Genomic DNA, 23,595 nt, shown 5'->3' with positions numbered 1-23,595 from the left:
CACGATCATTTTGTTTGACACCAAACTGCTGGAAAACGAATGTTGTCTCATCGGAGAAAACCAAATTCAGCAGTTCACCACTTTCGACCAAACGAAGTAACTCTTTAGCTCTTTTGAGTCTATTTACTTTCTGTTGTGGTGTAAGTTCTTGCACTTTTTTGGATTTAAATGGCTTTACCCCGAGCTCATTTTTCAATATTTGCCGAATGGAATATTGCGATATGTTCAGCTCACGAGCCATTGTTGGGCCACTGCAACGCGGGTTTCGATCAAGTCGCTTCTTTACTTTCGAACCATTTCTGCTGATGTTGCTGTTTTCTTCCGTCCACTTCCATGACGTCGGGCTACGCTACCAGTATCACGGTAACGAGGGATTCTACGAGACACAAAAGATTTATTCACATTCAAATGCTGGAGTGCTCTAACGATAGCCACTTGTGGTTTTCCAGCCAAATGCAAAGAAATCATGAATTCCACCACGAATAACTTTTTTTCTGGAAAATTCTCATCAAAATGCCTCTATACGCTTGTAAATAATATAATGAGCTGTCACTAGAATAATTTTAACAGCTTTTGGACGAGTGGCTTAGAAATGACAGCAGTCTGAATTTGTTTGCAGTTTTTTCATCTGACCGTGTAAATATACGATATTTTGGCTATCAGTGTCACTGTAATGAACAGAAGTGACCGGGATTAAAAAGTTTCGCGGTTATGGAAACTTTCGTATTTTTTACAAAAAAAAGTTATGGTATATTTCCCCTGGAAAATATTATTCAATGACCATCGAAATTGGTAGGTAGTAGGCAGGCTCATAGCTCTAGCCTCATGTTAAATTCTGGAAATTCCTAAATCAGGATTTTTTCTGTTTTTAGTCCATTTCAACACATAAATGCAATAATCTCAAAATTTCTCCAATAGGATTCTGTTTCAAACTTAACCTCCCACCTCTATACTAAATTTCTAAGGATCGACCTGTAGCGTGATTAGGATTTAATATGAACCGACGGACATACGTAGTCAGATCTACTCAGTTCAGTGAGATAGGAAGATCCATAGTTAACTTCCGATTTGCAGAACCAATGTTTCGAGGTGTTACATAGTTTTTGGCCCAATCAAACTTATAATACCCCCAGCAAATAGTGTTGTAGGGACTAACAAGATGGGGAACCTATCAAAAATTAAGTGTTTTTATTTGGTTGATCACCTCTAATGATTCACATCATTGTGATACTAGGACAAGCTGCAATCTAAACGTTCCGCCAAAAAAAAAAAAAAACAGCCCAGCTAAAAGAATTAACAACAAATTGCGCTCATTTAGTGATTTTTCTGTGTTTTCTTTTTCGCTGGGACCGAATTCTGATTCAATTGCTTGTTTTTGTTTTTTTTTTCTCTTTTTGCCTCCATTTACTGATTGCCAGTGCGGTCCTTAAGAAGTCACATGTTAACCACAAAAGTACGTGACTACAATCTTAAAAAGAGAAGTTTCATTTCAGTTGTGTTTTTTTTTTTTTTTTTTTTTTTTTTGCGGAACAATTGAAACCGCCATGGGTAGAGTGTTGCTTTTTTCTTTTCAATGTTTGTGTGTGTGCGTTTGTGTTTCTTCATGTATTTTACAATCTGCTACAATGTTCATTTTGCGCCATCGTAACGCCGTACATCCTTGACATGATGGGAATTTTCATGAGATTCGTTTGCAATGAATTCATTTTGATGAATCCTTTCGTAGGTTTTTCCCTCTTCGTCGTTTTCGCTTTTCCTGTTTTTTTCTTTTTGCCAGACATATAACCGAAAAAATCCAAGAATTTGCCGCATATGCTGGACATAGCAGCCGACTAGCGGTTGGATATGTTTTTTTGGTTAGAGAGATTTTTCATATGAAAATCACACATTTGCAGAAAACAAAATGAATCCATTCTCACACACAGCTGGGTGCTGGGAGAGAGAAAAGCAATAAAACGTAAATAAAAATGTTACGAAATGACTAAAAACTTGTGTAATTACATTAAGGCGTTTTGCCCTGTCTATTTCCCCTTTTTTTATTTTATATGTTGGCCTTGAGCGATTCTTGTTTTTGTTGGCTGATATGGGAAATACATTTGAAATGTTACCATTAATGAAGCAAAGTGGATTTTATGGCATTAAAAACATAAAAACATGAAGTTTACAATAATTGTTTGAAAGAAAAACTTTAACTGTTAAATTAATTATTTTTTATTTATTTCAAAATATTCCGTTATTGATTTTATTGGAAAAACAGTCGGAAATCATACTGTTTATCAATGAGAAAGCCTGTGGAAATTACAGTTCCTAAAACGACACAAATTTTGTTATTTGTACGGGGATTCTCTTGACAGGAGTCATTGTAATCAGGACCCTTTTAATTACTAACTTTAATAAAAATGATATATATACCGAACATCAGTAGATATCGATTTATGGGAACTATGCGATAACGTGGACTTGCCTAGATAATTATCAGCCGGAGAACGTGTAGCCTATTGCGATATCATCGAAATACCGGGGAGTGTTGTTGTGAAAATTTGCACCTATGTAGACAATTATCTACCGGATTAGGTGCGACTTATCACGAAGTCCAATTGCCAATTCTGTGAAAATTCCGTTGAAAATTGTGTCGAAACCTTTTAAATACCAAATATAGGTAGGTTCCTCTATATGGGACATATATCACAATACATGGCCAGTTATTTGCAAAGATCTTTCCTGTAAGCTGGGAACACAAACTACCATCTTACATCAAATTCGTTTGAAAACCAGTAAAAAAACTTTTAAAGTCGGGCGGGACCGACTTTATGATACCCTACACCACTTTGCTCATTTAGTAGAGCTCCACATAAAAATTAAAAGTTTTTGTGGGAGAATTCAATCATACAAACTATGATTATAATTATACTTTAAAGTTCAAAAGACCAAATATACCGAAGCATTTGTATCTTTTAAATTCGGACTTGTATTGCCCATTTGGTATATAAGGAAGCTATATCAAATCTGAGCCGAAGATATTTCTGAGCTGTGTTTGATATATTTCCCTTAATATCGTTGTTACGGAGTGCATATTACGGCTATGCAGGGTAAATTCAACAAATCGGATGAACAATATGTATGGGAGCTGTAGCTATATCTGAACCGATTTCCACCAAATTTGGCATACTAGCTTCTGGACTCGTAAGTGCCACATTTCATCCCATTTGGGCAAATATTAGACGTTTGGCGCACAATAAAAGGTAAAGATTAAATTTAGCAAAGGTATTTCTGAGCTGTATTTGATATATTTCCCCAAATATTGTTGTTACAGAGTGCATATTATGGCTGCGGAGGACAAAAATAACAAATCGGACGAATATATATATGGGAGCTATTTCTAAATTTTTACCGATTATCTCCAATTTCAATAGGCTTTGTCCTTGGGCAAAACAAATGATTTGTGCAAAATTTCATCTGGATCGGGTATTAAATGCGAACTGTACTTTCTTCGCAAAAATACATGAACAGACGGACTGACAGACAGACGGACGGAGGGACACACTGACGGACATGCATGAATCGACTCAGAATGTGATTCTATGCAGACTATCAAAAGGAACTATGGGTCTATCTCGTTTCCTTTGCCTGTTACAAATAAATGCACGAATACATAATACCCTGTCCACCTTATGGTGTAGGGTAAAAATATTGTGGTACAGTTCCCATTTTCAATCATTTGAATATCAAATAGTCTATTTATCTAAAATCCTGTCTTACAACACTTAATTAGGTCTTCAAGTTCAAGGTTCTTGTGAATCCTTCTGTATTCTTGTGTATCTTTGTATATCTTGCCTTGTTTAAATCTCATACAGTAGTAGCCTTTATTTATCTTATGCACCGATATTTATACCCTACACCACATAGTGGTGGGGGTATTATGCCTTTATACATTTGTTTGTAACATGGAGAACGAAGCGAGATAGACCCATAATTACTTTTGACTATCTTCATGGAATCACTTTCTGAGCCGATTTATATATGTCAGCCCGTCCGTCCGCCTGTGCATGCATTTTTGTGAACAAAATGCAGGTCGCATTTATTATCCGAATGAGATGAAATTTTCCAAATAATATTTGTTTGGCACAAGGACGAACCCTATTGAAATTAGTGAGAATCGGTTTAATTTTAAATATAGCTCGCATATATATCTTCAACCGATTTCGGATTAATTGTGCACCAAATGCCCAATATCCAATGGCCTAAATTTTGGCACATCCGGCCGAATTCAGTCTAGATGCAAGTTCATAAATTTCGTCAAAATCAGTTTAGATATAGCTATAGCTCCCATATATATGTTTCATTCTATTTGGTGTTAAAGCCCCTCACATGCGTAATATGCACCCCCACAAGAATGATATTTGGTACACGATATCAGATATAGCCCAGAAATACTTCTGTCAAATTTTATGGAGATCGGAAAAGATTTGGATATAGCTCCCATATATATCTTTATCCGATGTATGGTTTATTGTGCATCAAATGGGTAATATAAGTCCAAATGAACTGAATCTTGACAATTTCGACTGAATTCATACGAGAAAAAGTACTTCAAATTTGGTGAAAATTGGTTCCCTCGTAACTCCTATATATATGCGTAATATACACTATACACTATATTTGGTCCCAGATATCAGATACAGCTCGAAAATTCCTCTGCCAAATTTTATCCAAATTTTTATATGTACCTTCGATATACATCTTCATCCGATTTTACGTTTATTGCCCACCATATACAGAGTTAGATAAAAAAATTGCAACAAAGTCATAACGCCATAATTTTTATTTATTTTTTTTTTATTATTTTTATCTGGTTGATTGAAAGCAAAAAATGTCCGAAATAGCATCAAGTTTTAGAATAAGTTTAGATTGGTTCGAATTGGTCCCCTTTGGCAGAAATTATGGCCTTCACACGGTTGCTTGGTATTTTTGCATGACACTTTGGTATTTTTAGTGGCAACATTGTTTTCTAAAATACTGCAGACACAATAGTCCAACGAATTGGTATCCGGAGATTTTGGTGGCCATTGTGCGCTGAAAATGAAGCGAGGAACATAATTTTGTAGCCATTCTTGGGTGGAGCGTTCTGAGTGCGATGGTGCTAAGTCGTGTTGGAATGTCCAAGGTCTGCGGGCAAAAAGTTTTCGCGATAATATTTGGCATTTATTCTGATGCCACCACGGTCGATTTATACGAGCGGAGAGTGACCCATGACCGTTATGGCGGCCCACACCATCACCATTGGCCCGGCGCTTGAGTTCAGGTGACCAACCGAAGGTGCACATTTTCAGCTGACCTCTTTGGCAAGTAAAGAAGCAAGTAAACGATCATTTTGTTTGTTTACAAACTGCTCGACAACGAATGTTTTCTCATCGGAGCGGAGAAACCAAATTCGGCAGTTCACCACTTTCGGCCAAGCGAAGCAACTCTCTAGCTCTGTTGAGTCTATTTTCTTTCCGTTGCGGTGTAAGTTCTTGCACATTTTGAAATTTCAATGGCTTTACCACGAGCTCATTTTTCAATATTTGTCGAATGGAATATTGCGATATGTTCAGCTCTCGAGTCATTTTCGGCCACTGCGACACGGGTTTCGATCAAGTCGCTTCTTTACTTTTCGAACCATTTGTGCTGATGTTGTTGTTTTCATCCGTCCACTTCCTTGACGTCGGGCTACGCTACCATTATCACGATAACAAGCAATGGTACGAGACACAAAAGATTTATTCACATTTAAATGCTGGAGTGCTCTAACGTTAGCACCAGCGGTTCTCCAGCCAAATATAATGAAATCACACTATCACGCTGGAACTCCATCACGAATAACTTTTTTTCTGGAAAATTCGCACCAAAATGCTATTGTACGCTTGTAAACAAACTAATGACCTGTTACTGGAAAAACAGCTGTCGGACGAGTGGCTTAGAAATGACAGCAGTCTGAAGTTGGTTGCAGTTTTTTCATGTCACCCTGTAGATCCTTAACAGATTTTTTAAATAATCAGTACATCAGTACACCAGTTCCTAAGCGTATGAGTGATTTTATTACCTTCAAATATTTCATATCACTCATACGCAGACCGAAATGCACTAGCGCAACCTTATAGAGGACCCTTATCTATCCTTTTAATGGAAGATTTTTAATAGGTCCCCTAAAAAAGTTACCATTATCTACCCTCTATTTTAAATTAGGTTCAAAACCATCTTATATCAAACCAAAAAGTACCTAATTGTTGATGTTTTGAAGAACCTCCAAAGTTGAAAGAGAACAAAACCAAACAAAAACATGTCACTGATTATTTCGCTTTGGGTGTTTTTTTTTTTTGCCATAGCCTGACTTAGTGAGTGTCATGCAACGTTTGGAGGATGTTTCCTATTCATCACAGATGTTTGACAACGCAGCACAACAACCTGCCCCCACTTGCGCTTTTTCTACTTTTTCTTCTTCTTCCTCTGGTAGCTACCTTTATTTGAACTTGGCTTCCCGGTACTCTGTTGTCTGTTGCCTAACGAACTTCTAGTGATGCTGATTCTGCTGTTACCGGAAGGTTTATTCCTTTATTCGCGTTTTAAACGGAATAAAAAAGTGAAATCTGGAGGAGAAGTGCGGAAAAAATTGTACAGAGAACACACTTTACCAAATTCCCCGAAAGATATGGCGAAATCGGTGGGTGGGTGTATGGATGGGTTGGTTGGTTCGTTGGCGGTTTCTGTGTGCGACTTAAATCCAATGTTAGTTCCAGCACAATAGGATTAGCATACATTTGGCTGAATATACTGGAATCATTTGCATGGCTTCACAGCACAGCAGAGCACATCATAGCCTCCCAGCAGTCGGGGCGGCGGCAGCAGCAGTCAAACAGCTTCCCTTTCTAGTTATGAGTTTGCATATATTTGTCCATTTGCATGTATTTCTATGTCTCCCCTTTGTCCTGCGTGTGGGTGTGTGTGTGTGTCTGCAATTTTTATGCTCGAGTTAACATTGAATAGAGTTCTCCGTGTAGGAGGAGGGAAGGACACTTGTAAGGAAGCTTTGATTCCGGTGTGCGTTCTGTTTTTTTTTTTCACTTTCTCTACTTTTTTTGTATCCTTTATTTACACCTGTGAACGTTTTTATCTACGCCCGTGCACAATGCCTTCAATATGTTTCTATAATACGTTTTCATGATTTATATTCATTCGCTTTTTGATGTGGTACTGAGTAACCCGTACTTCTTCTTTTTTAGGTTTTATCTGCAAACGGGTTCTTTTTTTTTTGGAAATCAAGGCAAACCGACATTTCGAAAAAAGGGAAAAACGTATTAATTTTCCTTTTTTTGCATTATTTATTAAAGGAGTTGAACAATTCTGAAGCCAGAAGGTATTTGTTAGTGTGTAGCCTTAAGTAATTATCAGAGTAATATTAATAACAATATATGATTTATTTATTGAAGTATCGGAAGTTACCATTTGCAAAATGGAAAATTTCGAATTAATGTTTGCGTATCTATGACGATTTATAGGCAAGGTTCCAAGAGGTGTAGCTTGAGAGATCCCAGCTTATGTGCTATGAAATGTGCTGTTGTATTGAGATGTGGAAATTTCAAGAAAATCTGGTACTAATTTTATATTTTATGGGAGATATTATCATTTAAAATGATTACATTTTAAATGGGAAGTACGAAAAGAAGTGGATCTTCAGGGTGAGACGAAAGGAATGCAACCAAATTCAGACTGCTGTCATTTCCAAGCCACTCGTCAGACAGCTGTTAAAATTATTCCAGTGACAACTCATTTTATTGTTTACAAGCGTACAAAAGCATTTTGGTGAGAATTATCCAGAAAAAAAATTATTCGTGACGGAATTCAGGCGTGATAGTGTGATTCCTCTATATTTGGCTGGAAAACCACAAGTGGCTATCGTTAGAGCACTCCAGCATTTAAATGTGAATAAATTTTTAGTATTTCGTACCATCGCTCGTTACTGTGATATTGGTAAAAGTGAAGAAGCGACTTGATCGAAATCCGCGTCGCAGTGGCCGAAAAATGGCTCGTGAGCTGAACATATCGCAATATTCCATTCGCACTTTTTGGCATTTCAATGGCTTTACCCCAAACTCATTTTTCAAATTTTGGGGTAAAGCCATTGAAATTTCAAAAAGTGCAAGAACTTACACCGCAACAGGAAGAAAATAGACTCAGAAGAGCTAATGTGTTGCTTCGCTTGGCCGAAAGTGGTGAACTGCCGAATTTGGTTTTCTCCGATGAGAAAACATTCGTTGTCCACCCGTTTGTAAATAAACAAAATGATCGTGTTTACTTGCCAAATAGGTCAGATGAAAATGTGCACCTTCGGTTGGCCACCAGAACTCAAGCGCCGTCCACGGTGATGCTGTGGGCCACCCTAACAGCGGATGGTAGCTTTCCGCTCGTATTAATCGACTGGGCATCAGAATTAATGCCGAATAATATCGCGAAAATATTCTGGAGGGTGTATTAAAGCCATGGGCACGCAAAATTTTTTGACCGCAGACCTTGGACATTCCAACAGGACTCAGCACCATCGCAATAAGCATGCACCACCTAAGAATGGTTACAAAATCAGATTCCTCGTTTCATTTCCAGCGCACAACGGCCACCAAAATCTCCGTATACCAATCCGTTGGATTATTGTGTCTGGAGTATTTTAGAAAGCAAAGTTGGCACTAAAGAATTATGTCGATCGCTTCAAGCAAGCGCTTCGCCGGGAATGTGCCAAAATACCGCAGAGCAACATTCGGGCAGCGTGAGACGGTTTCATTGGCCGTTTGAAGGCCATAAATCGTGCCAAAGGTGACCAATTCGAGCAAATCTAAACTTATTCTCAAATTTGATGCTATTTCCGACATTTTTTGCTTTCATTCAATAAATTAAAAAAAAAAACAAATAAAAAACATTAATTTCCGCCGGGCCGAACTTTTACTACCCTCCACCATAGGGTAAATAAAACATACGAACCAGTTATGACCCACAAATACCTATTTTTATTAGACATATTCGTGGGAAAATGTCGCAAAAATCATCAAAATACCGAATATCTGGAGGTACTGTTATATGGGGATATACAAAAACGTGGACCTATACATGCAATGTTTCGCCACACGAACTAGGACCCATTATGACCCACAAATACCAATTCTCTGACAAATCCGTGAAAAATGTGGCAAAAATCATCAAAATACCGAATATGTGGAGGTACCGTTATATGGGGGCTATATCAAAGCGTGGACCTATACATATAATGCTTCGCCACACGAACTAGGATCTATTATGACCAACAAATACAAACTTTCAGATAAATCCGTGAAAAAGTGTGGCAAAAAACGTCAAAATACCGAACATCGGGAGGTACCGTTATATGGGGACTATACCAAAACGTGGACCGATATATCTCATTTTCAATACCAACCAACCATAGACACAATTCAAATTAGTCTGCTAAATTTTGACGCTCTACGTCAAATAATGTGGCCTGTATCGTGATTTCAACAGACAGACAAGCGGATCGATCGACGAACATCGTTAAATCGACTAAGAATTTTATGCTGATTATGAATATATATATACTTTATGGGGTCTACGACGAATATTTAGGTATATTACAAACGGAATGAAAAAGTTAATATACCCTCCTTTCCAAGGTGGAGGGTTTAAAAATGTAAAAATTGGGGCGTTTGACTTGCTGTTGCGGTTTTTTTTTTTTTTTTTTTATCTCACCCTCTATATTCCCGAATACATATTTCTCTGTTATAAATCACACAGTTTTAGATCGATGTGTTATAAATTTGTTACACATTCCATTTAAACTACCTGGATGAGTATAACTTATGTGGCCATAATCGATTCATATATAAAAATAGTTCCCATAACTTACCTATCTGCTAGATCCCTGTGGATGTTAAGAAGTATAAGTTGCAAAGTATAAGTCGGTTTTGCAGACAGCCTATGCCAATTTATTAAAATATATCTTGACATACGATACAATTGTCCAACCTGGTGACTCTCTTGGGGAAAGTACCAAAGAAGTGGACCAGTGTTGTCTACTTTGCATCCGACAGAACTCTGATATGAATATTATGATGTGTCAGGTTTGGACTCTCAATAAATATTACTCTCTGTAGTGTGGCTATCTTATAGTCGCCCATATTCAAGTTGTGTATTTTTGTTGCAGATTTTGAAATTCATTCTTCAAAGGTTAACTATTTAAAGTATTTCAACGGCGTTACTTAAAATATCCTCATAAAATCGTATTGTCCAAAATATTACATTAGAGAGTAAGACATAACAATAAAGCCTTATGGAAATAAAAGACTTTGAATATGTAGGTATATTTACTGTTTATTAAAAAACATAAATAATCAAGGACACCCTCTGCAAACAATTAATTAATTAATAGAAAACTAATTAACAATAGCACATTTAAAAATTAATTTCTTTAGTAATAAAGTCAAGTAATATGCCTATAAATATAGTATATGTTATCAATCAATAAGAAGATCAATCAATCAGTAAGAAGGTTTGAAGCAATGGACACTCCATAATCTGAAAAGAAAGAAAAATAAATAATTATTCGAAAATACAACGATTTTTGGGTTTAATATTTGCAAGAGTGAGCGAAGTAAGTTAGGAATCAGATTTCATTGATTATATTAATGACATTTTGAAAACCCCAAGTATAAAGCTACTGCGCAGAAAAAACAAGTAAAAAAGCGAATTTGGAACGAATTTGGCAATTCTCAAAAACAATAAAATCCCCTAAAAATTCAGTTAAAATTTTAAAAATACCGAATATAGCTGTTATGTCTATACGACGGCATGGACCTGCATAGGTAAATTTTGTCATAAGCCATTACAATATTCAAATGCGAAACTTTCTCTTTTTGTGCAAAAAATATACTTTTAAAAATTTCGACCATATGTGGGGGAGGTACTTGATGGAGTTGACCGATATTGTCCATTTTCACACCTGACCTCGCACTGACGCAAATTTTAGGATATGCAAAGTTAGAGCAAAATCGGATTATCCTTTCTCTTTCTGTGCAAAAAATATATTTTTTGATAATTTCGGCCTTTTGTGGGCGAGGTATCAGAAGGAGTGAACCGATATTGCCCATATCCGAACTCGATCTAAGTCGGACAAAAATATTACGATGTACTAAGTTTGCACCAAACCGTATACTCCCTTCGAGAGGTATCGTGCGCACCAGCCAGACATACGGACGGTTGGATATCGCTAGATCGACTCCAAATGTTCTGAAACGTATTTGGTCCAAAGAGACCTAGGGTCTAAAACCGTTATTTCGACTAGGCTCGTTTTGACCGTATCAAATGATATATACCCTCTGTAACCATATGGCTGAGGGTATAAATATCATTTTGTCATACCCTCCACCATACATAGTATGGAGGTTATAACAAGTTCTTCATTCCGTTTGCAACTCATCGAAATAATATTTTAGACCTAACAAAGTATATATACTCTTGATCAGGGTAAAATTCCAAGTCGATTTACACCCTGTCCGTTCGTCTGTTGTAATCACTATAGAGTCAAAACAAATTAAGATAGCAAGCTAACATTTGGTACAGATCAGTCTTTTGTGTGCAGACAGGTCAAGTTCGAAGATGGGTTATATAACGGTACTTCCCGATATTCGGTATTTAGATGATTTTAGCCACATTTTTCAATGGAATGCTTGAAATTCTACACAAGGAGTTCTTTGCCTGTACTTTACCCCCTGAAAGAGAATTGTCTATATAGGTCCACGATATCGTATATCCCCCATATATACCTCCGATATTCGGTATTTTGCTTATTGTAGCCAATTTTTTTCAATGAAATTATCTCAAAATCCACACAAGGAGTTCCCTCTGAGTGTTTTACCCCTGGAAGCTAACATTTTGCACAGATCAGTTCTTTGCGTGGAGGCAGGTCATGATCGAAAATGGGCTATATCGGTGCACGATATCATAAAGCCCCTATAAAACGGTAACCCTGTTTATTCAGTATTTTGAGGATTTAAGCTAATGTTCTCAATGGAATTGTCTGAAAATAAACACCAAGAGTTCCTTTTGAGTATTTCACCCCTTGAAAAATAATTATCCATATAGGTCCACTATATTGTATATCACCATATAATGGTATCTCCCGGTTTTCGGTATCTTCATTATTTTATCCACATTTTTCAATAGAATTGTCTGAAAATCCTCACAAGAAGTTCCTTCCGAGTACTTTACCCCCTGGAAGGGAATTGTCTATATAGCTTCACGATATCGCATATCACCCATATAAGGGTACCTCCCGATATTCGATATTTTGATGATATTAGAAACATTATTCAAAGGAATCGTTTCACATTTCGTATTCGAGGTTCGGAATTGGTCTACAGTCTATGAAAAAAAATTACTTATGCAGATCCACTTCTTCGTATAGCCCCCATATAACGGTTTTCCTTTGAGCGGTATTTTTCGACGGATTTTTAGGAAAATTGTTAAGTTCCTTCAAAATAGTTCCAGTTCCAGACATCAGACACAACTCGAAAATACCTCTGCCAAATGTTATCGAGATCGCTTTTGATTTGTATATACCTTCGATATACATCTGCATCGGATTTTACGGTTATTGTCCACCATATATGTAATATCAGCCCAAATCGGATGGAGTTTTTCATATTCAGCCGATTTTTCCCATTTGGTGAAATTCGGTCCCGTATATCTGTTGCTGCTATATTGTTATATTATAATTTTTATCGAAGTCATATCATGCACTATGCGGCAATTTTATTTGGTACGAAAGGTACAAAAGCCTCCGTCAAATTTATTGAAAATCGATTTAGAGTTGGATATAGATCCCAAATTGTGACTACTCTAAAGCCATGATACGCATTCAAATAAGGTTCATACTGCACATAAATTCCCAACATGAACTTTTGTTACGGGAGCTCTACTAAATACGCATATTGGTGTAGGGTGTCATATAGTTGACCCACCCTACTATTGGCATTTCCTTAATGGTTTACATATTGTTAACTTTAAGCAGTAACATTTTTCCTCCATTTTCGTCTGGAATTTAGCAACCACCAAGCCCTTGGTCAAGTTGCACTTACCAATTCAAACAGTATTTATACCGACACTCCTTTATGTTGCACTAATTAATCATAAAATTAACATTTATTGACGGCGAGGTGTAAACCTAAACTAACTTCATTGAAGTCATATCGCACCGCTGAGTATAAACGTCAAACAATTGTCAATGTTACTTTATTTTACGATCCTCCAAAACTATAAAATGTAATTTGAAAAGGAAAAAAAAAAACAAACGCTAACATATCTCCCTGATGCAGTTACCTCAAATGACCATAAAGGTGTACTTTGTAACCACGAAACCATTAAAACATGACTGCACTTCCATAAATAATAAAGCCAACAGAATGTTAGCGTCCAGTTATTATCTGCTAACGCACACAAACAAACAAAGAAACAACAAAAACGAGAAACACAACGTCCTCTCTTTTTTATGTTCACCACTAAAGCTCATTTCCCAGATGCCTGGGAATAGAGATTCCAAAAAAAAAAAAGGATAAAATGCCACAAGAAAAAAAAAACAAAAAAAAAACAGAGTCGGAAAACGGAAGTGTAGCTACACCAAATGCGACACATGCCTCAAGGGGTTTGCATAATGTTTTCAATTTGAATAATGTATTCCAACCGAGAGGAAGATGAGGATGGAGCTTTTGATGAAAGGTTCCATGTTGTTATAATATTGAGCTAAAGGCTTAATGGCCGCAGTCTGGTCAAGAAAAGAGTTGGTGTTTCGAAATAGGGATTAGCTTAAAAGTTATTCCTAAGAATAACATATTTTGCAGAGAGATGGAAACTGAAAAAGATGGAAAACAAAAGGATATTTCATAGATGTTTATTATTTGCATAAATTTAGAAGTATGTATCTATAAGTAGATGTATCTGCACATGAAAAAATAAAAAAACAAATTTTAATAATCTGAATGGGAAAATGTGTGTACTTCCTTGGAAATGGCCAGGGATGTATAGAAGAGCTGAGGAGTATTTTGTAGGCCAGCAGGAGGGGATTTTTACGAGCAAAACTCAGTCCTTAAGAGATGACTCCAAGGAAGTCTTTATAGAATAGCAGAGAGATAGGTGAGCAGAAAGGGAGACCTTATAGACGAGCCGAAGACAGTCTTAATAGGCCGCTTTCAACCTGGTCATAAAAGAAAGCCTTCAGTAACCTGGTCTATAGAAAGGGACCCCGGCTTCAGCTGGCCTATAGAAAGAGACCCCGGCTTCAGCTGGCCTATAGAAAGAGACCCGGGCTTCAGCTGGCCTATACAAAGAGACCCGGGCTTCAGCTGGCCTATAGAAAGAGACCCGGGCTTCAGCTGGCCTATAGAAAGAGACCCGGGCTTCAGCTGGCCTATAGAAAGAGACCCGGGCTTCAGCTGGCCTATAGAAAGAGACCCGGGCTTCAGCTGGCCTATAGAAAGAGACCCGGGCATCAGCTGACCTATAGAAAGAGACCCCGGCTTCATCTGGCCTATAAAGAAACCACGGCTTCAGCTGGCCTATAAAGAAACCACGACTTCAGCTGGCCTGTGGAGAGACCACGGCTTCAGCTGGCCTGTGGAGAAACCACGGCTTCAGCTGGCCTGTGGAGAGACCACGGCTTCAGCTGTCCTATAGAGAGACCCCGGCTTCAGTTGACTTATAGAGAGACCCCGGTTTCAACTGACCTATAGAAAGACCACCTTCAGAGCAAAACTCAGTCCTTAAGAGATGACTCCAAGGAAGTCTTTATAGAATAGCAGAGAGATAGGTGAGCAGAAAGGGAGACCTTATAGACGAGCCGAAGACAGTCTTAATAGGCCGCTTTCAACCTGGTCATAAAAGAAAGCCTTCAGTAACCTGGTCTATAGAAAGGGACCCCGGCTTCAGCTGGCCTATAGAAAGAGACCCCGGCTTCAGCTGTCCTATAGAAAGATACCCCGGCTTCAGCTGGCCTATAGAGAGACCCCGGCTTCAGCTGGCCTATAGAGAGACCCCGGCTTCAGCTGGCCTATACAGAGACCCCGGCTTCAGCTGGCCTATAGAGAGACCCCGGCTTCAGCTGGCCTATAGAGAGACCCCGGCTTCAGCTGGCCTATAGAGAGACCCCGACTTCAGCTGGCCTATAGAGAGACCCCGACTTCAGCTGGCCTTAGAGACCCCGACTTCAGCTGGCCTATAGAGAGACCCCGGCTTCAGCTGGCCTATAGAGAGACCACCTTCAACCTGGCCTATAGAGAGACCACCTTCAACCTGGCCTATAGAGAGACCACCTTCAACCTGGCCTATAGAGAGACCACCTTCAACCCGGCCTATAGAGAGACCACCTTCAACCTGACCTATAGAGAGACCACCTTCAACCTGGGCTATATAGAGACCACCTTCAACCTGGACTATAGAGAGACCACCTTCAACCTGGCCTATAGAGAGACCACCTTCAACCTGGCCTATAGAGAGGCCACCTTCAGCTGGCCAATTGAGAGGCCACCTTCAGCTAAGCAATAGAGAGGCCACCTTCAGCTGGCCAATAGAGAGGCCTCCTTCAGCTGGCCTATAGTGAGACCTTCAACAGCCTATGAGAGGCCACCTTCAGCTGGCCTATAGAGGGACCGCCTTAAGCGTGGTCTATAGATACCGCCTTCAGATATAAAGATTGTCTGCAATTTTTCGGTAATGATCTCAAGTCTAATGAAACCCTATATCTGGATAATATTGCCAGAGCTCGTTTATAAGACTCTTTTCTCCCGTCTTTAAAGTCTGCATTCAGCTCTTTTTCCTTGGTGTATAGCGGAGACCGAAAAAAATAAATTTAATTTTTTTTTTTTTGGACTGTTGCAAAAAAAATCGGAAAACCTTTAAAAACTCAAGATATTAAACTTGCAATACCTCTCAACTGCCTTGTTTTCGTAAATGTTTTCCTTTTCTTGGTCGTACATAGATTTAAATTTATTTTTCTTTGTTTATTTGACGTTGCACTTTTACAAGTCGTTTGGAAAGCTGTTAAAACCCCAAAAATACTGCGTTCATATTCCAAACTATGCTCACTATCCTTAGAGAAAATAAAGCGGAATGATGTACACTTTCGTTAGCACATTGCACCAAAAAATGTTACATGCAGCAGCACATACACACTTTCCCAGAAGTTGCAACATCGACCATGGAATTCTGAAAAGTGGCTGAGCACAATTTAGCCCATTCCCTTAAACCATGGAAAATCGGTTGGGCAAAAAAATACCTTAACGAAGCACAATGGGTTGGTTGTGTACAAAAAAACCTGCTATGACTAACAATAATCCAGAAGGTCTTCAATTATATAACAACTTCTGGAGATCAAATATGGATAAAACACATACTGAAAGTTTTCTTTGGATAGGGTTCTCTATGAAAGAAAGACTTTCTGAAGTTCTTTTATTGATTAAACAGCTTCAGAGAATCTTCTACGGATAACAGAACTTCTGAAAGTTTTCTATTGATAAAAGTCTTTTTGAAGGTATTCTATGGATAAAATACCTTCTGAAGGCTTCTATGGATAAGAGTCCTTCTAAAGTTGTTCTATAGATAAGAGACCTTCTGAAGGCTTCTATGGATAAGAGACCTACTGAAGGTCTTCAATGGATAAAAGACCTTCTTAAGGTCTTCTATGGATAAAATACCTTCTATAGGTATTCTGTGAATAAAAGACCTTCTACAGATCTTCAATGGTTTTAAGACATTCTGAAGGTCTCCTGTAAATAAACTTCTGCGTATAAAATTCCTTCTAAATGCCTTCTATGGGTAAAATACCTTCTCAAGGTCTTCTATGGGTCTTCTGTGGATAAAAGACCTATCGAAGGTCTTTTATAGAGAAAAGTCCCTTCTGAAGGTCTTTAATGTATAAAATACTTGTTTAAGGTCCCCTAGGGATAAAAGTTTTCACAAGGTCCTTCTATGGATAAAATACCTTCAGCATGTCATCTCTGGATAAAATGCCTTCTGAATGCCTTTCGTGGATAAGAGACTTTCTGAATGTCTTCTGTGGATTAAAGACCTTCTGAAGGTCTTCTATGGATTAAAGACCTTCTGAAGATATCTAATGTAATAAAGGATATTCTTAAGGTATTCTATGGGTTAAAGGCCATCTGAAGGTCTTCTATGGATAAATATTTTCTGAAGGTCTTCTATAAATAAAAGACCTTCTGTAGATCATCTATGGATAAAAGACCTTCTGAAGGCCTTCTTTGGATAAAAGACCTTCTGAAGGCCTTCTATGGTTAAAAGATCTTCTGGAGGCCTTGTATGGATAAAATACCTCCTGAAGGCTTTCTATGACAAAAGCCCTTCTGAAGGTTTTCTATGGGTATAAGATCTTCTGAAGGTCTTCTATGGATAAAAGACCTTCTAAAGGTCTTCTATGGAAAAAAGACCTTCTTTAAGGTGTCTATGAATAAAAGATTTTTCTGAAGGTCCTTTCGGTTTAAAAGAACTTCTGAAGATCTTCTGTGGATAAAATACCTTCTAAAGGTCTTCTATGGATAAAAGACCATGAAGACCTGTATAATATACCTTCTGAATGTCTTCTGTGGATTAACGACCTTCTGAAGGTCTTCTATGAATAAAGAGCCTTCAGAGGGTCTTCCTTGGATAAAAGACCTTCCAAAGGTCACCTATGTACAAAAAACCTTCTGAAGATATCCAATGTATTAAAGGATATTCTTAAGGTCTTCTATGAGCAAAAGGCCATCTAAAGGTCAATGGATAAAAGACCTTCTTAAGGTCTTCTATGGATAAAATACCTTCTATAGGTATTCTGTGAATAAAAGACCTTCTACAGATCTTCAATGGTTTTAAGACATTCTGAAGGTCTCCTGTAAATAAACTTCTGCGTATAAAATTCCTTCTAAATGCCTTCTATGGGTAAAATACCTTCTCAAGGTCTTCTATGGGTCTTCTGTGGATAAAAGACCTATCGAAGGTCTTTTATAGAGAAAAGTCCCTTCTGAAGGTCTTTAATGTATAAAATACTTGTTTAAGGTCCCCTAGGGATAAAAGTTTTCACAAGGTCCTTCTATGGATAAAATACCTTCAGCATGTCATCTCTGGATAAAATGCCTTCTGAATGCCTTTCGTGGATAAGAGACTTTCTGAATGTCTTCTGTGGATTAAAGACCTTCTGAAGGTCTTCTATGGATTAAAGACCTTCTGAAGATATCTAATGTAATAAAGGATATTCTTAAGGTATTCTATGGGTTAAAGGCCATCTGAAGGTCTTCTATGGATAAATATTTTCTGAAGGTCTTCTATAAATAAAAGACCTTCTGTAGATCATCTATGGATAAAAGACCTTCTGAAGGCCTTCTTTGGATAAAAGACCTTCTGAAGGCCTTCTATAGTTAAAAGATCTTCTGGAGGCCTTGTATGGATAAAATACCTCCTGAAGGCTTTCTATGACAAAAGCCCTTCTGAAGGTTTTCTATGGGTATAAGATCTTCTGAAGGTCTTCTATGGATAAAAGACCTTCTAAAGGTCTTCTATGGAAAAAAGACCTTCTTTAAGGTGTCTATGAATAAAAGATTTTTCTGAAGGTCCTTTCGGTTTAAAAGAACTTCTGAAGATCTTCTGTGGATAAAATACCTTCTAAAGGTCTTCTATGGATAAAAGACCATGAAGACCTGTATAATATACCTTCTGAATGTCTTCTGTGGATTAACGACCTTCTGAAGGTCTTCTATGAATAAAGAGCCTTCAGAGGGTCTTCCTTGGATAAAAGACCTTCCAAAGGTCACCTATGTACAAAAAACCTTCTGAAGATATCCAATGTATTAAAGGATATTCTTAAGGTCTTCTATGAGCAAAAGGCCATCTAAAGGTCTAATATGGATAAAACGCCTTCTGAAGATCCTCTGTGGATAAAATATCTTCTGAAGGTCTCTTTGTACAAAACACCTTCTGAAGATCATCTACTGATAAAATGCTTTCTGAAGGTCTTCTGTACATAAGAGACCTCCTAAAGGTCTTCTATGGATAAAAGATATTCTAAAGGTCTTCCATGGCTAAAAGGTCTTCTGGAAGGTCTTCTATGAATAAAAGACTTTCTGAAGGTTCTTTGGGAATTAAAGACCTTCTGAAGATCTTTTATGGGTAAAAGACATTCTAAAGGTTCTTGGAAGGTATTCTGTAGATAAAAGACCTTCTTAAGGTATTCTATGGATAAGAAACCTTCTGAAGGCTTTCTATGGATAAAAAACCTTTTGAAGGTCTGTATGTCTTCTATGGATAAAAGATCTTCTGAAGGTCTACTATGAATAAAAGATTTTTCGGAAGGTCCTTTGGGGATAAAATGCCTTCTAAAGATCTTTTATAGATAAAAGGTCTTCTACACGTTCTTGGAAGGTATTCTATAGATGAAAGACCTTCTGAAGGTCGTCTATGGAAAAAAACCTTCTAAAGGAATTTTAAGTATAAAAGATCTCCTGAAGGATTTCTATGGAAAATGCCTTCCAAATAAATAAAAAAAGATTTTCTATAGATGGAATAAGCCTTATTTTTGATAATCCTCCTCCAAAATCTGCAACACCTTTGTGTAACATAAGTTTATCCTTTAAGAGTTCTCAAAGAAAATTTATATTTTATGAGCCATACTTACATTTTCCAAAAAATTGCATTTTTCATCCGTGTGTGCTGGTCGTTGTCGTAGTGAAGGACGACAAGGCTAACGCCAGCCAGCTTATACTAGGAAGTCATGACTCTTACAATGGGATAAACAGAAAAAAGTAGCTGCTAAAACACAATGATGCCAAAGTTCCAAAACGGACCAGTTGGAAATGAATGGGAAACTTAATAATACTAAGTAATTATCAAGCACATAAAACCGTTATGCACTTGCATGATGGTTGCCAAGTAGAGGGGGCAGGGGAGTGGAGAATCATCCAAACAAGGATAGGAGCTGCTGATGTTGTCATCGTTACTGTTACTGCTGACTGACTGGCTCTCGTGCTCGCTTGTTTGTTTGCAGTCTCCTATGGATACTTAACTATGGTCCGGCTACCATCTGTGCCCGGTGCCTTTGCCGTGGCCGAAGATCCTTTGGCCGATGTTCTTATTGCTGCTGCAGGTGATGCCACCGCAGGCGCTGCAACTTTGTTTACTATGGCACTGACTGATGTGGGTGGATGGTAGAGATGAGAGCCGTACTGTATACCACCGGCATGATTAAAATACGGCAGTGCGCTGCCTATGGGTCCAATTTCCGGTGTTGTTTGATACGTCGGACCATGGCCATGGGCAAATGGCTGAAGCAAGACATTTGTAAATGATGTCACTTTACTGGGAATTCCCAATGGAGCAAAGGCAGGTTGCAGCGTATTCGGCAATAGCGGATGATGGTAGTAGGGAGTCATGGCAGCAGCTGGCGGTGGTGGTGGTGGGCCAATGTGCAGGGTCGGACCACCCAATGCTGGTGGTGCCAAATGCGTGAATGGCACCGGAGTGGGTCCTTGTATGGTTGCCTGTGAATATGGTAAGTTATTTAAATTGTCTACAATTGTTGTTTGCTGTTGCGCTACTGTGGGAGAGGGCGGTGGGGGTTGTGGCTGTGATGGTGCTGCTTGCAATTGAAAACGATGGGGCTGGGGACTGAGTGCATGGGTTGGGGGGTTAGAGGTCAAATGCGAAGGATTAATGTGCACATGTTGGAGTTGCAATTGAGGTTGTTGCTGGTATTTAAGATGGTGCTTTTGTTGGTGCTGAGGTTGCTCATATTGCACCAGATATTGCGGATTGTAGTGCACCACTGGCTCATAGGAATGCTCGGGTACGACAGGTGCCGCTGGCGGTGGTGGTGGCGGTGGTGCTAAAGTCTTTTGGGCCAACTCTTGAGGTACGGCCACCACTTGTGCAGATTCTTGTTGACCATGTGGGTGATGCTGGTGTTGGTGGGGTTGTCGATACAGTGCTTGATCCGGTTGTTTACCCACCACATTCAATTGCTGTTGCTGCTCCGGCTGTAAATGTTGCACCTGATATTGCACAGGTGAGGGCGCTTGCTGATGCTGTTCATATTGCTGGGTAGGTTGTTGTTCTTGAATTTGATATGCTTTTATTGCAGGTGAATGGGGGAGAAAAAAGACAAAAATATGGAGAAGTTATCAAAAGGATTTTTAATTGATATTGTGTTGAAGAAATGTGGAAAATAAAATAAAAGATTTTATAGGTTTTGCTAATGTCCATAAACTGAATCTAAATTGTTGTTAAAATATGAGCAGAATAAATATATACCATAAAAATCAAAGAAGCCACTGAAATTAAATCCTAATTTTTGTTTTCGGCTGGAAACCGAAAAAACACACTTTTCAGAAGTTCTCCCATTCAAAAGAGATCTTCTATAAATACAAGATCTTCAGAAGGTATTCTATGGAAAAAATAGATTCTGAGGGTATTCTGAGGATAACAAATCTTCTCAATGTCTTCTATGAATAAAGACCTTCTAAAGTTATTCTATGGATAAAAGGACTTTGGTAGATCTTCTATGGATCGGGGACCTTCTGAAGGTTATCTACGAATAAAACACCTTCTCAAATTCTAATATGGATAAAAGGCCTTTTGAAGGTCTTGTGTGCAAAAGAGGACTTCTGAAAGTCTTCTGAAGATAAAAGACCCCCTAAGGCTCTTCGGTGAATAAAAGACCTTCTTTAAATGTGCTATTGAAAATCGGGATTGGGAAGAGATTCTATGGAAAATCGGTCTTTTGAAGATCTTCTATTGATAATATACCATCGAAAGGTTATCTATGGATGAAAAAGCTTCTAAAGGCCTTCTATGGACATAATACCTTCTAAAGGTGTTCTATGTCTTAAGTCTTCTTAATGCATTCCATGAATAAATGATGTGCAATATGGCTATGACAAAGATCAGTCAAATTCCGTATTACATGGTAAGTAAAAACATAGTATTATTGCAAGGGGTTTCAAAAAATTTTGGAGAATTATAACAGTTATTACAATTTCTGGAGGAGAAGGAAACTGAAATTCGAGACCTGGATTGATATTATGAATATATCGGTATAAAAGTTCTGGTACCTTCCAACAAACGACCAACATTTGGTATAATAAGAACATTGCTATAACATAATGGCATTTCAATATTTCTTCCAATACAATATCCAACATATGGATAACATACCGGTCCAAACTTTCCAGAACATTCCATACAGGCGATAAATATTTTGAAAAATAAAAATTCATAAAGAAATTGAACGAAGTCTCTGATTCGGTTAAAAAAAAAAACACATGTGTGAACATTGGAAGCAGCTAGTGTGACAGCTGGAGTGGTGCAAGGCGATATATTAATCTGGACAATCGGTCAAAATTAAAAAAAAAAAAAAAAAACAATTACAAAATCAGTAAATCAGTTGAACTTTGGATACCTTCCACCATTTGGAACAAATTTGGAAATTTAAAAAAATTAAATCCGTTCTCTTAAAATCTTAAAAATACCGAATGTAGCTGTAAAACGACGATGTGAAGCTGCATAGGCAACTTTTGTCATAAGCCATTACGATATTCAAATGCGAAACTTGAAAAAAAATCGGGGAATAATATAGCTAAAATGACCAAAATACCGAATATAGACGTAGGTCCTGAATAGAAATATTTTATTCATAGGCTTTTGTATCCATTACGAACTTTAAATACCAAAATTTGTAACAATTCCGAAAAATAATGTCGCTAAAATCGTCAAAATACCGAATATCGGGAGATGCCCTTATATGGGGGCTACACGAAGACGTAAACCTGCACGAACAATTTCCTATCATAGCCTGTTGTCTATTACGAACTTCAAATACTAAATTTTAAGCAATTCGGGTAATTAATGTCGCTAAAATCAGCAAAATACCGAATATCGGGAGGTACCGTTATATGGGGGCAACACGAAGATGTGGACCTGCACAGACAATTTTCTGTCGTAGGCTGAAGTATCCATAATGAACTTTAAATAAAAAATTTGATCTAATTCCGGTGAATGATGTCGTTAAATCATAAAAATACCGAATATCGGGAGGTACCATTATATGGGGGCTAAACGAAGACGTGGACCTGCACAGTAATTTTTCTATCTTAGGCTGTAATATCCCTTTGGAACTTCAAATATAAAATTTGAAACAATTCCGGTGAGTAATTTCGCTAAAATCATCAAAAAATACCGAATATCGGGAGGTGCCGTTATATGTGGGCTAGATATACACGGACAATTTTCTGTAATAGGCTGTAGTATCCGTTACGAACTTCAAATACCAAAGTTGAAAGAATTCCGGTGAATTATGTCGCTAAAATCATCAAAATACCGAATATCGGGAGGTATCGTTATATGGGGGCTATACGAAGAGGTAGGCCTGCAAAGACAAATTTCTGTCATAGGCTGTAGTATGCATTACGAACTTCAAATACCAAATTTGAAACGATTCCGGTGAATAATGTCGCTAAAATCACCAAAATACCGAACATATGGAGGTAC

At 38.0% G+C, this 23,595-nt stretch overlaps 1 protein-coding gene across 1 annotated transcript in view; it reads right to left on the bottom strand.

Annotated features, from left to right (window-relative positions):
* Positions 1 to 10,369: 10,369 nt before the first annotated feature.
* The window catches only part of LOC101889826 (uncharacterized), a 58,990-nt gene continuing 45,764 nt past the window's right edge, over positions 10,370 to 23,595 (bottom strand). The window contains exons 5-6 of the mRNA XM_059120830.1: positions 19,730 to 21,178; positions 10,370 to 10,593 (exon numbers count right to left, since the gene is read on the bottom strand). Of these exons, the coding sequence (XP_058976813.1) occupies positions 20,103 to 21,178 (1,076 nt within the window). The 3' untranslated portion in view covers positions 10,370 to 10,593; positions 19,730 to 20,102. The remainder of the gene's footprint in view (positions 10,594 to 19,729; positions 21,179 to 23,595) is intronic.

The sequence above is a fragment of the Musca domestica genome, unplaced genomic scaffold (genome assembly GCF_030504385.1).
Source record: "Musca domestica strain aabys unplaced genomic scaffold, Musca_domestica.polishedcontigs.V.1.1 18, whole genome shotgun sequence".
Classification (NCBI taxonomy): domain Eukaryota; kingdom Metazoa; phylum Arthropoda; class Insecta; order Diptera; family Muscidae; genus Musca; species Musca domestica.
The sequence above is the reverse complement of the archived record's forward strand: the minus strand, read 5'-3'. Positions and strand labels throughout refer to the sequence as shown.